This window comes from Pezoporus flaviventris, unplaced genomic scaffold (assembly GCF_033815535.1).
Source record: "Pezoporus flaviventris isolate CSIRO_AGI_PZ_B2104156 unplaced genomic scaffold, CSIRO_AGI_Pfla_v1 ptg000079l, whole genome shotgun sequence".
Taxonomy (NCBI): Eukaryota; Metazoa; Chordata; class Aves; order Psittaciformes; family Psittacidae; genus Pezoporus; species Pezoporus flaviventris.
In genome coordinates, this window is record NW_026892627.1 from 2,669,682 (window position 1) to 2,684,216 (window position 14,535).

At 45.6% G+C, this 14,535-nt stretch overlaps 1 protein-coding gene across 3 annotated transcripts in view; it reads left to right on the forward strand.

Annotated features, from left to right (window-relative positions):
• Positions 1–401: 401 nt before the first annotated feature.
• Positions 402–14,535, forward strand: part of OBSCN (obscurin, cytoskeletal calmodulin and titin-interacting RhoGEF) — a 154,722-nt gene continuing 140,588 nt past the window's right edge. For all 3 annotated transcript variants that reach the window (XM_061474398.1, XM_061474400.1, XM_061474399.1), the window contains exons 1-2: positions 402–627; positions 9,612–10,756. In XM_061474398.1, coding sequence (XP_061330382.1) covers positions 9,625–10,756 — 1,132 coding nt within the window. In that variant the 5' untranslated portion in view covers positions 402–627; positions 9,612–9,624. The remainder of the gene's footprint in view (positions 628–9,611; positions 10,757–14,535) is intronic.

A 14,535-nucleotide genomic window follows, 5' to 3' on the forward strand; every position in this document is an offset into this window, starting at 1 on the left:
ATGTGCGATGCTGGTAAGTTGGTAGCTGCCTGTTCCTGGGTCTCCACACCACACTCATAAATTGGCTTTGGGATGGACCCTTTGGGAGCCGTTCTGATCCACATGGTCATTGCAGCCTTGTCCCCTTGTCCACATGTCCCCTGCACCCGCACCACCAAACACGTATGTGTCTGATGTCTTCCCCCCGCTGTTGCTGGACCACCCCACTGAATCCCTAAAACGATGCCCTTTTGCCTCTCTCCTGCAGGAAACCTAATCTCCCCGGTAAATGACACCCAGAGCTATTTTGGATCTGGGCTGCAGAGGGAAAGCAAAGCACGTCAGCAATTTGACTGGAGGAGGACAACCCAGAGGAGGGGTCGGGCAGGGGGGTGGCACAGCCTAACCCTGGGCAGCAAAGCCACTGCTGGGGGACTCGGGGGGACCTTCTGCTGCACGTCACTGCCATCGCTGGGGTTTCTGTTTTATTTTACTGGAGGGGTAAGGGGAGGGAACCAAACCCAACATGGTGTCTCCATGTCCTCTGTTCCCCTTATCCCCCTTCCCCCTTCTGTCATCTCAGTAGGAATCGGCTTTTCTTACCCTGCCCAGAGCTTTGTTTCTCCTCAGACTCACACAAGACTCCAGGTAAGACCGAAACCTTCAGCTAAAGAGAAGTAGACTTGGGGATGCTGGTGTCCAGCAGAAAGTGGAGACTGCTGTTTGTAGCTGGGAAAGGGGAGAGGTTATTTGTATGTCAAGCTGGAGTATGTGTTGCTTTATGAAACATATTTGAAGATGGAGATGAAGGTGCAGGGAGTTAACCCAGTCTTCTTCTGGTCTGAACTGAGTGTGGACTGCTTTGCTTAGTTACTTTAGGACATGTTACTAAAAGAGCAAACACCAGCCTTCAGGGGAGAAGAGAAAAGAGAGGAAAATCCAGCTTAAAGTTGTTAATTCTGCATGATACGTTTTGTCCCCAGATTGGAGGTAGGACTGTGCATGGAGACCCTGGAAAAACTGTGGCTCCCAGGGAGAGGTGGCAGCAAGGAGTGTTTCGAGTTCTATTTCCAGGACACAATCTTAGTGCTGCTTTCCTCTTCATTAAGGGCTTTTTTAACTCTGAGCTCCTCTCTGGTGTCAGTACCGATTCACACTGCAACCCCCCCTCCCGCTCCTCGCGTTTCTGCATATGGCTCTTGACAAGATATGGAGAGATATGGAGCCCAACAGCTGAGGCTATTTTCAGCCCTACAGCTCAATGGGGTGGAGTGGCTGTAATGACAATGACGTCCACTTGTTAAAATACAAGGGCTTAGGCTGGAGTCTGGCTGCTAATTGTCACCAAGGGAATTCTTTGTCCTTATGGAAGCCATGATCCTGCAACTGCCTTGTGTAGGAAAACACATGTGCTAAAACTGGAGGCGGTGTTTCTAGTTTAATATATGGGAGCTTATTTTTCTGTGAATGCAAAGAGTTGAAGAGTTGTGATGGATTGGTTTGGTGCTGGTAGGAGCCTTTTTTATTTGTGCAAGAGGGAGAAAGGTGCATGCACTTGTGCATGTGTGCACGTGGGGAGGAAACACTAATACAGCTGTAGCATAGTTCTGCCAGCTTCAGACGCAAAAGGTCTAGCCTTCTAAACCATGAGGCCAATACAGTAAAGTAAATCTGTGTGAATCCAGTGTTTCTCTGAGCATTTAAAGCTCACCTGGCTCAAGCTGTCAGTCTTTGTCAGGGTGTGTTTGTACGCCTGGGATTCTACTTTAGCTGCTTCTCTCCAGGGGCTGTACCTAAAGCAAAATCCAATTGGGTGAAATTTATGATTAAATTGTTATAATTCACATTTTTTTCTGTCCCCAGGGAAGCAAACCCAGAGTTTTTGTCTTTTCCCTCCATTTGTCTCCTGACTTCTCACCCCATGGAGCTGGAATGAGCATCACTGTATGCCCAAGATCTCCCTTGTGCTGTAGCCTTTTCTTACACACTGTCAGAGCAGCCTGGGTGCATTTAGGAAAAGGTACTGCCACGGAGTCTTGAGGGGCTGATCCAAGCAGTATTAGCCCTGTGGAAGTTTCTGGGTTGTTTTGTAGCTCCACCAAGAGGAGAATCCAAAGTGAAGCACATATGCTACAGTGAAAACAAGTAGAAAGTCCCTTTGTTGTGTGAAGCTTTTTCCTGTGAAGACAGGTTGTTCAGCCTGGGGAAGAGAAGGCTCTGGGGAGACCTTAGAGAAGCTCCCAGTGCCTAAAGGGGCCAACGAGAAAGCTGGAGATGGGGTTTTGACAAGGGCAGGAAGGGACAGGACAAGGGGGAATGGCTTTAAACTGGCAGAGGGGAGGTGTAGATGAGATGTGAGGAAGTTCTTCCCTGTGAGGGTGGTGAGGCCCTGGCACAGGTTGCCCAGAGAAGCTGTGGCTGCCCCATCCCTGGCAGTGTTCAAGGCCAGGTTGAACAGGGCTTGGAGCAACCTGGTCTAGTGGAAGGTGTCCCTGCATGTCAGGGGTTGGAACTGGGTGAGCTTTAAGGTCCCTTCCAACCCAAACCAGTCTGTAATGCTTTAAACTATTGTGGTGGTGATGGAAAATGGTTGCTGGCTATATGGTTAAAAGAGGAAAGAGCTTTATGAGCGGTAAGTCTTTCTCTCTATGAAAGAGAAGAGATAACATGTGCTTTACCATTTGAGTAATCTAAGTGGTTTCAGTCTTCCATGTTTTACTTGATGTGTATGCTTAGATATGTGGCTGGAAGGTGATCTGACTGCATTGCCTGGTAGCATGCACAAACCATGCAATTTGGTTTTTTTTGTTTTTTTTTTTTTGTTTTTCTTGTTGGAATGTTCTGATATTTGTTTAATTCCTTTGCTTGCTGCCAGTCATTGGAAATATTTCAGGTTATTGGCAAAGGATTAGTACTGCAATCACAAGGTGATGCAGGTCCCTTCCTAGAGATTTGGTGCATGTTCAGCCCTACCCTGAAGGTCAGGAATGATTGTCTTGGCTTGATGTTAGCTATCTAGTTGTTGAGGACTACTCACCATGTTTAACGCTATGTTACCCACAGACCTGCTGTGAAATTTCCCTTAACATCCCTGGCAGACTTTGGCTTGCTATGGAGGCAGTAGATGACAAGCAGTGCAAACGAGCCTTACTCTGAATTGAGTTAGAAGCTTATTGCAATAGGCTTAGTTTATTGTAGGTACTCTGTGTCAAACATCTCCTACAGAGCATGGAGACCGATCCTCCAAACCACCATGGAAAGCTCTTCCATCTGCTCATCAAATGACCTTTGAACATGCCAGAATCTGTTGTCCCTCACTGAAGTGGAATTCAGACTAGCTCAAGCTAAGCTGCAAGTGCAGCTCCTTGGTGACAGATACTGTTCCTGCTCTGATGAAATGGGCATCAGATAAATTCTGCCATCTCGTATGAGTGCATTGGCACAAATCTCTACTTACATCTGATTTAGAGATGTAATGGGCATGCAGCACTGGATGTGCTGGTGTGCATTTCACTCTTAAAGCACGGCGTCTGGTGTAATGGCTTGTAGGCATCCATCAGTGCCCATCTGATGTCACTAAGCTTGCAGCTGACACCGAATACTTGTGTTATTTCAAAGTTGTCCATTCCCTGGGAGGTTGTTAGAAGTAATAAGGCAGCAGGGTTGCTGCTGTTTTCCCTCAGCAGAACTTTAAACACCAAAGAAAACCCACACTTCCCATTTGATGACCCATCAACTTCCCACCCACAGATTCCGTTTCCTGATGGTTTTAGATGGAACAATACATGCAGATATGTCATGTAAACTGCAGTAATACTAGCACTGCCTTGATTTTTATCTGGAGCTTTTGTTTTAGTGATGTTCTTTGAAAGCTCAGGACCCAGAGGTGGGAGATTCCTTGCGAATCATGGCTTTCCCATCAGGAGCAGGAGTGGAAGGCTTAGCAGTTGGCATTGCAGAGTAAGTCCAGGAAACATGAACTCTAAAGGCAGGCAAAAGACCCAAATCAACTGTTTGCTACTTGGGCAAAGAAAGGGTGAAAGAAGATTGAGAAAATGAACAATCAGGCATGTGATAGATCTTAATGTGGTGTCAAGAGAACATATGTGCTCCTGATTTTGGATTTCAGTGGTCTCTTAGGTTGAGATGCCTGGTTTTACCTGCACTTTGCATCCTCAAAATCTCCGATTATGCCAGTGATTACCTATGGCCACATTTGTTTTGGGAGTATTTTGAGACAGATTCCGTGGTGCTCTTTGTTCTTTGCCCAGAGTCATGGTGGACAGGATTCCCTTTCTAACCGTTGTATTGAAAGGCTTGGACAGAGAATAATCTGCCACCTGCTCTCATGCCAAAGAACATCATCACAGGCTGCTGACTGCTTGAGGGGCAATATCCCATGGTGTGGGACCTCTGTCTTCTCAGAAGCTGTTGAAGGCTTTCCAGATGCAGCTCAGCATTGATGAAGCAACATGAAACCAACCCATCAGTCAGCACTGCAAAATGAATCACAGGAGGTGGAGAGTGATGGCTCTGCAATCAGGATCCTCTGTCTCTGGATGGATCTCCTGATGAGCACCACCTCAGACTACTGCAGCAGGAACTGGAGTCGTTTGTGTTGTTCCCACTGCAAGGCCCTTGTTTACTTGTCTGTGGAGAAGCAGGCATGGGGCAGAGACTGAAAATGGTGAGGACAGGAACGGGTAGGAGGCCTTTACTGACTGCATGGCTGTGTGCTGGTGCCTGGCAGTGATTTGATGTATTTGCGTTATCGGACAGGTTTGTACACTTGTGCCTCTTTCCCCCAAACATAAACCAGTGAAAATCTGAATGAATAAAGACATAAGTAAAATTACAAGTGCTGCTACTTTGCCTTTGGCATGCTCAGAAATACCCAGATGGGAGAATGTGATCTCTGCTGCATATGATTAATCACAGAGGGATTACAAGGAGAAATATGACACTGGTAAATGCCTCAGATTAATTGGAAAGGGCATTTGCACTGGCTAGGTTTATTCATGCTTTGTTGTCAGTTCTATCACTTCCAAGGGAGCTGTCCTGGCCCTTGCAGGGAGACGCTATTTTTTTAAACCACTTGAACGTACATATAAAGAATCTGAATTAGTGTGTTTACCAAACTGGTTAGCAAGTTACACTGCAGAAATGTTAAACCTCATCCTTTCAGTATTTTCATTTACCTCTTCCTCCTCAATCTATTTATCAGTCTAATCTAATGCACTGCATGTTATGCCATTTAGACTTATAAAATGTAGTTTATCTGGTGCAGCCTGTCTGAAGTGCTTGATCTGTCTGAGTGTTAGTTACTTATGCAGCTTCATCCTTGCCACAGGTTAGGATTTCTTGCCTGTTACCAATTTGATGCTCTTGGCATCCGTAACGCAAGGTTTTTACCCTTTTTTTCAGAGAGGGACTAAAGATATGAGAGTTTGAGTGACTTTTTCATGCTCATCAATGTAAGCCAGTGGCCCAGCAAGGAATAAACTCTCTTGTGCTTTCCCACCATGTTGGAAACGAATCTAAAATAATATTGATGAGCATGCACTGTTTTTACTGATCCCTGGATTTTCTTCGGGCATCCCAGCCATCCATAGACTTAAAGACTCATAGAATCAGCTAGGTTGGAAAAGACCTTTATCATCAAGTCCAACCATTATCCCAGGACTGTCAAGTCCACCACTAAACCATGTCACTGAGGGCCTCATCTGTGTGTGTTTTGAACATTCTACCACTGCCCTGGGAAGCCTGCTTTATACCAACATAAGAACCATTGATTATGATGGCACATGGTGAAAGCTGGTAGAGAGCAGGGTGTGGTGTAGATCACAGCACAGGACGTGGGTGTCTCACCTTGCGCTATGAAGTCTGCGGACACAGTGGCTTGTACCTGATAGAGAGAAGTGAGTTGCAAACACCAGGCGAGTGTTTGGAAGCAATGGGAGAGGGATGCTGAACCTTGGGGCTATGGCCACTGGAAAGAAGAGTCTTGGATGGTTTTACTGTACCAATATGGTTCAGGAGCAAAAACAACAGGCACCTGATATAGCAGCTTGCCTGTGTTTTAGCTGTTCTTGACTACCAGAGATACCAGTGAGCAGCTGGGGGTTGTTTGGGCACTGTTTATCACAGGAGGGTGGGAGAAGAGGATGCACAATTGGTTTAGGAAGTGAGCAGCATTCCTGCTTTCACCCTTGTAAAAGCCAGGCTTTGAGATCATCCACCACACTCCCACAGAGCAGAGCTCTCCTCCAGACGTGGATACATCTCCTGGGGAGCAGGAGGATGTTGAGGAAAACATCAGGCAGGTGGTTTTAGGGAAGCCACTGTTTGCTGAAAGGTCACCAGTTGGCTTCCAAGCTGGCACCTGCTGTATCTGCAGCCATCTCTGTGCTCCAGGCACTTCTCCGTGTTAATGCAGAGCCCACTTTGAAGGAGAACTTTATGTTTTGCCCTTTTAGATGCTATGGATTTGAAGATGGAAACGAGTCAGAGTGACACAGCTGTCAGAAACAATTCAGGATCTGGGAAGGATGAGAGATGGTAATGTCTTCTGAAGATAGATGAAAGTGCTTTGATGACACAGTGCAGGCTGAAATTCAAGGAAATGGCTGAGAAAGATTAGGACATGAGCTCTGAGTCCGTGTTTTGATTGTTAATTCTTAGCTAATGTAGTGAATGTTACTGCTGGATTCTCCAGAGTTGAATCCCAGCATCCCCCTCTGAACATTGAAATGGTCCTCCCCCAAATTAGCAGAAGACTCTGATTGTCAATCAGTTGACATCAGTGGAAATTTCCACTGACTTCTATGTACTTTGGCTCAAGCCCAAGGCTTGTGTCTGTGTCTTGTAACCATTCATGCAGCTTCTCTGCTTGCAGCTTTGCAAGTGCTTATGGAAAATACATTTTAAAGCTCAAGTGAGGACAGAGGTTGAAGGTAGTAAGAAGGTAGTTGTTGAGATAGTTGAGGGTTGATGTAGTAAGAGGGACAATAGAAGTGCAAACTAGTTCACAGAGTTCTAGACCAGTTTAAGGCCAAGGGAAAAATAGTTCTGAATAGTCAATGCAACTAGTACTGAAGGTGACCACTCTATAGAAAGTCAGTTGGTCTTCACACTAGTGACCCCAAGTCAATCATTCTTTGCGATCTTAGTGTATGCAAAGAATCAGTTTTCCCCATTACTTCCCCCCTGCCCCCAGATTTAAGCTTTCTAAGGATTTCTGATGGAATATGAGTTTTGTATGTTCTGTGGAGGGGGAGAGACAGGAAAGGATAAGAGGTAGTGTATTTCTCTGTTAAATATAGAAAGAAGACTATGGTTTTGTCTTATATCTGTGGCCAAAATTAAGCTTAAAGGTTTACTAACTCAGCTATACCATCAGTCAGAAATTGTAATCTGTTAAACCATCAAAATTATAATCTATTATTAATTTTCTTAAATGATTTGTCATATATTTCAGTGAGTACATTGTCATATATACACTATGCACACAATTATTTATGACACCATCCCTGTCTTGATATGAAGAAGAAATGAGAAGGGAGCCAAGACACAGAGAAAATAAGTGATTTTCCTACGCTCAATCCAATCCTTCCTGGTGCCATCAGTGATTTGCACATTAAAGTTAAGGCACTGCAAGAGGAGCTGGAGGAGGATGGAGAAAATAACGAAACCTCTGCTCAGATTGTGACTCAAGAAATTAAAGCAGGATTTTGGCTGCTCCTGCTGATTTCTGCTGGAGGTGGGGGCAGACTGCGAGAGCATCTGCCATTGGGTGAGAGAGTGGGTGGATTTGTGACCAGCGAAGAAGCCAAACTGCTGTAGGATTAAGCAGGATATTTCTGTCGCGGTCACTGGTTATTATTTCCTTTCTGAGTTACAACACGCAGTGCCCTGGTTGTTTCGCTTTGTGTGGTGTTTTGAAGGTGAAAAAGCACAGATGTGAGAGTAACACTGAAGTCACCCAGAGTAGAGACCATTCATATAGCTCATCTGCATGAGCTTGCTAAGATAGGAGTGTCTGGCATCACAAGGCCAAACAGTTGCTTGGAGAGAAATGGTGCACTCAGTCTTCTGAGTAGGACTTCCAGAGAGTGCTGGAGCTGGGAAACCTACTTTCCTTACACAGCACTATCACCATGTCTAATCCTGCTCCCGGAGGGAGGCAGCTGGCGCATGGTTACTGGTGTTAATGGGGTTGAGACCAGGGCTTTAGCTGTGCTATACTTATCAAAGTAAATGCTAGCCAATTCACGGAAAAGGTCTTCTTGGAGGATTAGGAGTAGATTCACTCCAGCAGAAGGGAAAGTACACTCAGGGGTCCATATAAGGAGTAGTGGGGAAGCAAGAAAAGTTTGTGGACTTTCAGGGGACCCTGAAGGTGGTAAGCGCTGTTGTATTGCTCTCCAGCTGCACAGGGATGGGTTGATTCTGTGAACATAGCTGCAAGGATTAGTGCCACTGATTGCTTCTGACTTTCTCAGGACACAACAGAGCCAGAATTGTTCTGAGATTCAGTTTTGAACACTTTCTAAGACTCATCCCATTGGCTGGTCCATGTCATCAAACAGCTTCAGGTTGGTGCATAGCCCCTCTGAGACCAGTTGTGAATAAGCAGGCAATGAGACATCTTTCCTGTAAGCCCTAAGCCGCACGGGGTCTTTTTGGAAAAGGCTGGCACTATCTGGATTGCTACATGCATCCCTTGTAGTGATTCCTTCATGTGGCTTTGCACTCTTAGGAACATGATGCATGTACACCAAGCCATACTTGTGCACAAATGCCCATCCCCACTATAGCTGTGTCAGCCCTACACCACCTGGATGAGGCTGTCTCTAAGCCATAGATACTCATCGTCTACCATCACTATCAAAATAGCTGCATCTCAGTGGTTTTGTTGAATAGAAGCTAGGAATAAAGAGAAATATCCTCAATAATATGACAGGCATATCTGCGTGTCCTCCTGAAGGCTGGCCCCTTCAGTAGAGAGATTTACTCTAAGGTTTGTGTGAACATGATTCAGAGAACGAGACATAGGGATGGGTAATGATCAGAGACCAAAAGAAAGGAGAAAGACAAAAATTGAACAGAGCAAGGGCAATAAGATAGAAAAAGAGAAATGAAAATGAAGAGATGAGCGTGATGGAGGAGGTATCTTGATAGTCAGAAACATCTCTCAGAGCTGAATGTCAGTTTCTTTCTCTATGGCTACAGAGCCAGCCCATATGTTATGTAGCATTAGTACAGGTCACTATCCTAGTGCCAAAGCTGAAAGGGACCAGTGTGTTCTTTCTGTATGAACTGCCCAAAGACTTGTATTTTATACAGTGACTTCCATGAGGAAGTGAGTGACTTTCTTCATCAGCAGTTTATTGAGCTCAAATCTAAGGAATCTGCAAGACCTAAAATATTCCAAGGCCTAATGAGAATGACAATGAAACCATGATTGTCACAGGTGACAATCATCCTGATTATAGAATCGCAAAATGGTTTGGATTGGAAGGGACTTTGAAGATCATCCCAGTTCAAGCCCCCTGATACAGTGAAGTACAGCAATTCATTGCCTTCCCCATCTAATCTGCTTTCTCTTGATATTTTTCTTTGTCACCCTTTAGGAAGGAAACCAGGATGGATTACAGCTCATTCAGTGGAGTTCCCCGGTTCTTGACCCGGCCTAAGGCGTTTATAGTGTCTGTGGGGAAGGATGCCACCTTGAGCTGCCAGATCATTGGAAACCCCATCCCAGCTGTGAGCTGGGAAAAGGATAAACTTCCAGTCCAGTCTGGGGGAAGGTTTAAAACCACAGAAGATGGGGATCTCTATCAGCTAACCATCTATGATCTGAGCCTGGAAGACAGTGGCCAATACATCTGCCGAGCCAAGAACACCATTGGTGAAGCTTTTGCAGCTGTCAGCATCAAAGTTGGAGAAGAGACCACAGTAACAGAGTCAGCCCCATACTTCATCCAGAAGCCCTCCTCCATCAAAGTAACACTGGGAGAAGATGCCATGTTCAAATGCAAAATCCAGGGCAGCCCTCCTCTCTACGTGAACTGGGAGAAGGATGGCAAACACGTGCGGAACCGGGCTGATGCTGGGCGCTTCCAGATTGAGTCTGCTGGGGAATCAAACGCTCTCACCATCCAGTGTGCCCGGCTGACGGACAGTGGCACCTATACCTGTCGGGCAGAGAACCCCATCGGCTCTGCCAGTGCTTCGGCTGCGCTGGTAGTGGAAAAACAGGGCTCTTCCAACCCGGGCAGCAGCAGCCACTTCGACACCAGCTGCGGCAAGTCGACGTCCTTGTTGTCTCACTTGCAAAAGAGGCGGGAGGAGATCAGGAAGATGGACATCTCCCATGGAACTCTTGATTCGATGTCTGCCCAGTCTTACTCCATGGCAGAAGGGCTGTCTAGCATTGGCTACAGCCTCTCCCGGGATTATGAGAGGGCTGCAGGACTCACCACCAAAGGGGCTCGCAATGCAACTTTTGGGTCATTGACACGTGTGTGCAGTGTGACGGAGGGGAAGCACGCCAAGCTGAGCTGCTATGTGACGGGTGAACCCAAACCAGAGATTGTGTGGAAGAAGGACAATGAAGTCATTGTGGAAGGACGGCGGCATGTCATCTATGAGGATGATCAGGAGAGCTTTGTGCTGAAGATCCTTTTCTGCAAGCAGATAGACAATGGGCTGTACACCTGCACGGCCTCCAACCTGGCAGGCCAGACGTACAGCTCTGTGCTTGTCACCGTCAAAGGTAGGTGCTTGTGTTTCTCCCTGGGGTGGACAAGCCTACAAGTGGACAGCCCTTGGGATGGGAGGATGAACAAAACTTCTGCCACCAAACTGCTGCAAAGGAGTGTGCGTTAGACATAGCTAAAAACCTCCAGCTGTAAACAGGGTTAAGCACTGGAATAAGTGATCTAGGGAGAGAGTTGCATCACTAGAGGGGGGTTAGGAAAGGGACTAAATGAACACCAGTCATAGAACCATAGAATCATAGAATGGTTTGGGTTGGAAGGAACCTTAAAGATCTAATTCCAACCCCCTAAAATGGGCAGGGACACCTTCCACTAGACCAGGTTGCTCCAAGCCCTATCCAACCTGGCCTTGAACACTGCCAGGGATGGGGCAGCCACAGCTTCTCTGGGCAACCTGTGCCAGGGCCTCATCACCCTCACAGTCAGGGATGGATGTTGCAGAACTGGCTGGTTGTGGGCACCTAGGATGAACCAGATCTCTAGTGTTCCCATCAGTCCTGATTTTACAGTAACCTAGGAAACATGTTTCTACCCTCTGGATCAGTGACTGCTGAAGCCCCAACTTACCCTCCAGACTTTAATCACATCTGCATTTATATTCACCACATGACTTAAACTGTCCTACACGTGCCATTTAAGCAGTAGTAGAGGAAACTCCGCCCTGCAAGCTGAGTGTGTCAGGCTGCCTTGGATCCCTTGGGGGACCCACTCCTACTCCAACTCTAGTTACAGTCCATCTCAGTTTTCCTGTACAGTGACCCACCAGCAACCTTGTTCTTGCCAGGTTCTTCTGAGTTTTCTCAGTTCGTGTTGCTGAATAGCCTGTAGTCCTCATATGCTCCCAGAACTCTACCAGGACCGTGATGCCTCTGTTTGCTGTGGTCAGTGGTGAAGAACTTGCCTTCAGAAGGTCTTTCAGTGCTGGTGGAGGTCAGGCCAAGTTCTTCAAAATAGTGACAAAAAGTGTGACACACACATTTGCACAAAGGAAGCTCTAAATTTTCAAGCTGCTCTTCCATTTGGCAAGGTTACAGTTTGCAACCCAGGCAGCACCTGTAAATTAACTCTCAGGCGCAAAAGGCTTTGCCACTTGAGTGGAAAGTAGTGGGTTTTGACTGGCAGCAAAATAAATTAGAAGTCCAAATGAGTAGGAATGGTCTGTATTTAAGACTCTCGTTTTTTACTTCTTTTTCTGGCTTCCCTTTTCTGGACCTCTCTTTCATACTCACCATCTTTCCCGTCAGTGACTCAGTGCCCATGTCCATCAGTGACACCTGATCTATGGAACTCACTGGCACTTGTCCCACTCATTGCTATCTCTTGGAGGTGCTGAGTGACGTTGGGAAGGGCATTTGTCCTCTTCCATGAATCTGTGATTACCTCATGAGTCGGGACTCGGAGCTGAAGACTGAGCCTGGCCCTTTGGTGGATGTTCGCTTTGAGGATGGCTCAAGCTCTGTTACTTGCCCAGCACCTGTCTTGCAGAGACAAACCCCTCCCCTCTGCCCATGCTTATCTGATTATTCTCCATGGGTGCAACCTGTTCCCCAGGAGATGGGGAAAGCATGCGAGGCAGCGAGTCTGGGAGCAAGAGCCATGGGAAAAGGTTATCAATCAATGTCCATTGTCAGGATATGCCTGTGAGTCAGAGGTCTTAAATGGAAATGTTTGTGGTTTGTTTCTTTGTTACGCTGTGCCATGTTTGGCTTTCTGACCAAGGCTGCCATGGAAAATCTATGTGTGTTGGTTATACTTAGGCCCTGAATGATGATTCTCCTTTGTGTCACCAGAATTCCTTCTCAGCCCTCCAAAGACAGCTCAGAATGATGCAGTAGTGAAGTGAGCTTTTAATTCTGTTGTTTATGCCATTGGTGATGCCATTAGCTCATCTGGTACTGACTGGGTTTAGAGAGATAGGTCATCTTGCCATACAACCTCCCTTTGCTCAGTCATGCAAAAGAGGCTAAATTCTCTAAGCAGCCACCCTTAGTGAGCACCATGCTGCTGTGTTGGTCTTTCTGCAGGTAATCCTGTGATGCTGTGCCTGTAGTATGTGTCTGTACGCACATGTACCAAGAAAGACAAGCACCATGGGGTGAAATATGATCTGACATTTTGACTCACAGATTTTCAACACAAGAATGCAAGTGAGAATATTTATGCGTCTTTTAAAGGTAGTAATAGAAAAAGACTGCCTAGCCCAGCATCCTGTCTATAAGTTGGCTCTTAGAAGTGTCTCAAGGCATAGGACTTGAGCACAGGTCAAACCTCTAGAAAAACTGCCTAATTTTTGTCAATCTAGATCCTAGATATAGAGCCCTAACCCATTTGTAAGCACTGTGCTGTGCCCATGCCTTAGAGAACATAGAGCTGAAATAAAAGCAATTTTTGGGCTGTTTCTAAATGAGATGTAGTGAATCAGACATGAATCTCAAAGGAGAGGCTTCAGGGCAAAGTGTCATTTGCACAATTAAGGAAACCTAAAAGTTAATTGCTCTGATTCAGAAAAGTGTCTCAAGCAGGGATGAAATCACAAGCCATGCACTGAAAAATTCCCTGATAGCTGATGAACAAGATGTAGAATAGATGTAGAACAAGTTAGTAAATGGTTCACAAGGGTAAACCTCTTTGATGAAGAGCAGAGAGGATGGGAGGAACATGAATAACCAACTGGGATATCCTGAAGGCTTTGGAGATGTCTCTAAACCATGTATAAAGTTAGTGAGAGCAGCATACAGGTCTCTATCCTTGGACCTGGGCCAAGCAATGTTAATCTGAGTCCCTCAATACAGTAATCAGATACTGTATGAAAAGGTTAAAGGTTGCAAGCCAAATAGGATAGAGACTGGAAAAGCAGACTCCATGAGCTGCTCTTGCTCCATGCTACCTCTGACCTGGAGTGATTTTGGATGACCATTTTCATGACAGTCACATTTGAGATCTGAAAGAGAATTGCAACTTGAGAAATTTGGAGACAGAAAGGAAACTTCGAAAGCACAATAACTAGGAAGACCGAAGTAACAAGGTGGTGGAATCTTGTCTGTGCACCTTTAGAGAGCTCCTACTGGGAGGATTTTCCATAATACTCTCACTGGACCATTTTTGATAGGCAGAGGGAAAACTTGCCTTTGGAATAATAAAAGGTGAGCCTCTGAGTAGGCCAGAAATAAGCAAGGGGAAATGTAGGCGAGTGAGAAGACCAGGTCAAGCAGGCAGATATGCCTTGAGAAGGTTAAGAAAACATTGGCTTCTTTGCAGGCTGCACCTATTCTTAGCAAAATATGTGTTAGCAGGACCTGCTTTTAAAAAATAACATCATCTCATTGCTAGTTTGCTTGGTATGGACCAAACAAAAAGCCTATGACTCTTTGGAGAAATATGTTCTCAAGACAAGCAGCCAAATTCATGTCTGATCTAAGTTCTTGCAGTTTTCTGCTAACTCCATAAGCTGCTCTTGCTCTATACTCCCTCAGGGTTTTGCTTTGCTGTTTCTATCTCACATTTTTCCCAGTAGGCAGGCATTTGAGACTCTTACTTCTTATGTCTCCTTCTTTAGAAATGTTACTGCCTTCATTATATGCCTTAATGAGAATTTCTGTTCTGCTTTGACTAAAACCAGATTAATATTAAAAACTATCTACAGCAGCTTTTTCCAATGTGCCTGTAGCAGTTACAGCCCAGAATATTTCTGACTTGTGCTGGGTGCTGTGCAAATAGTAAGAGAGAATACCTACATTAGAGAATTTGCAATGTAAATGTCAAAATCTGACAGACT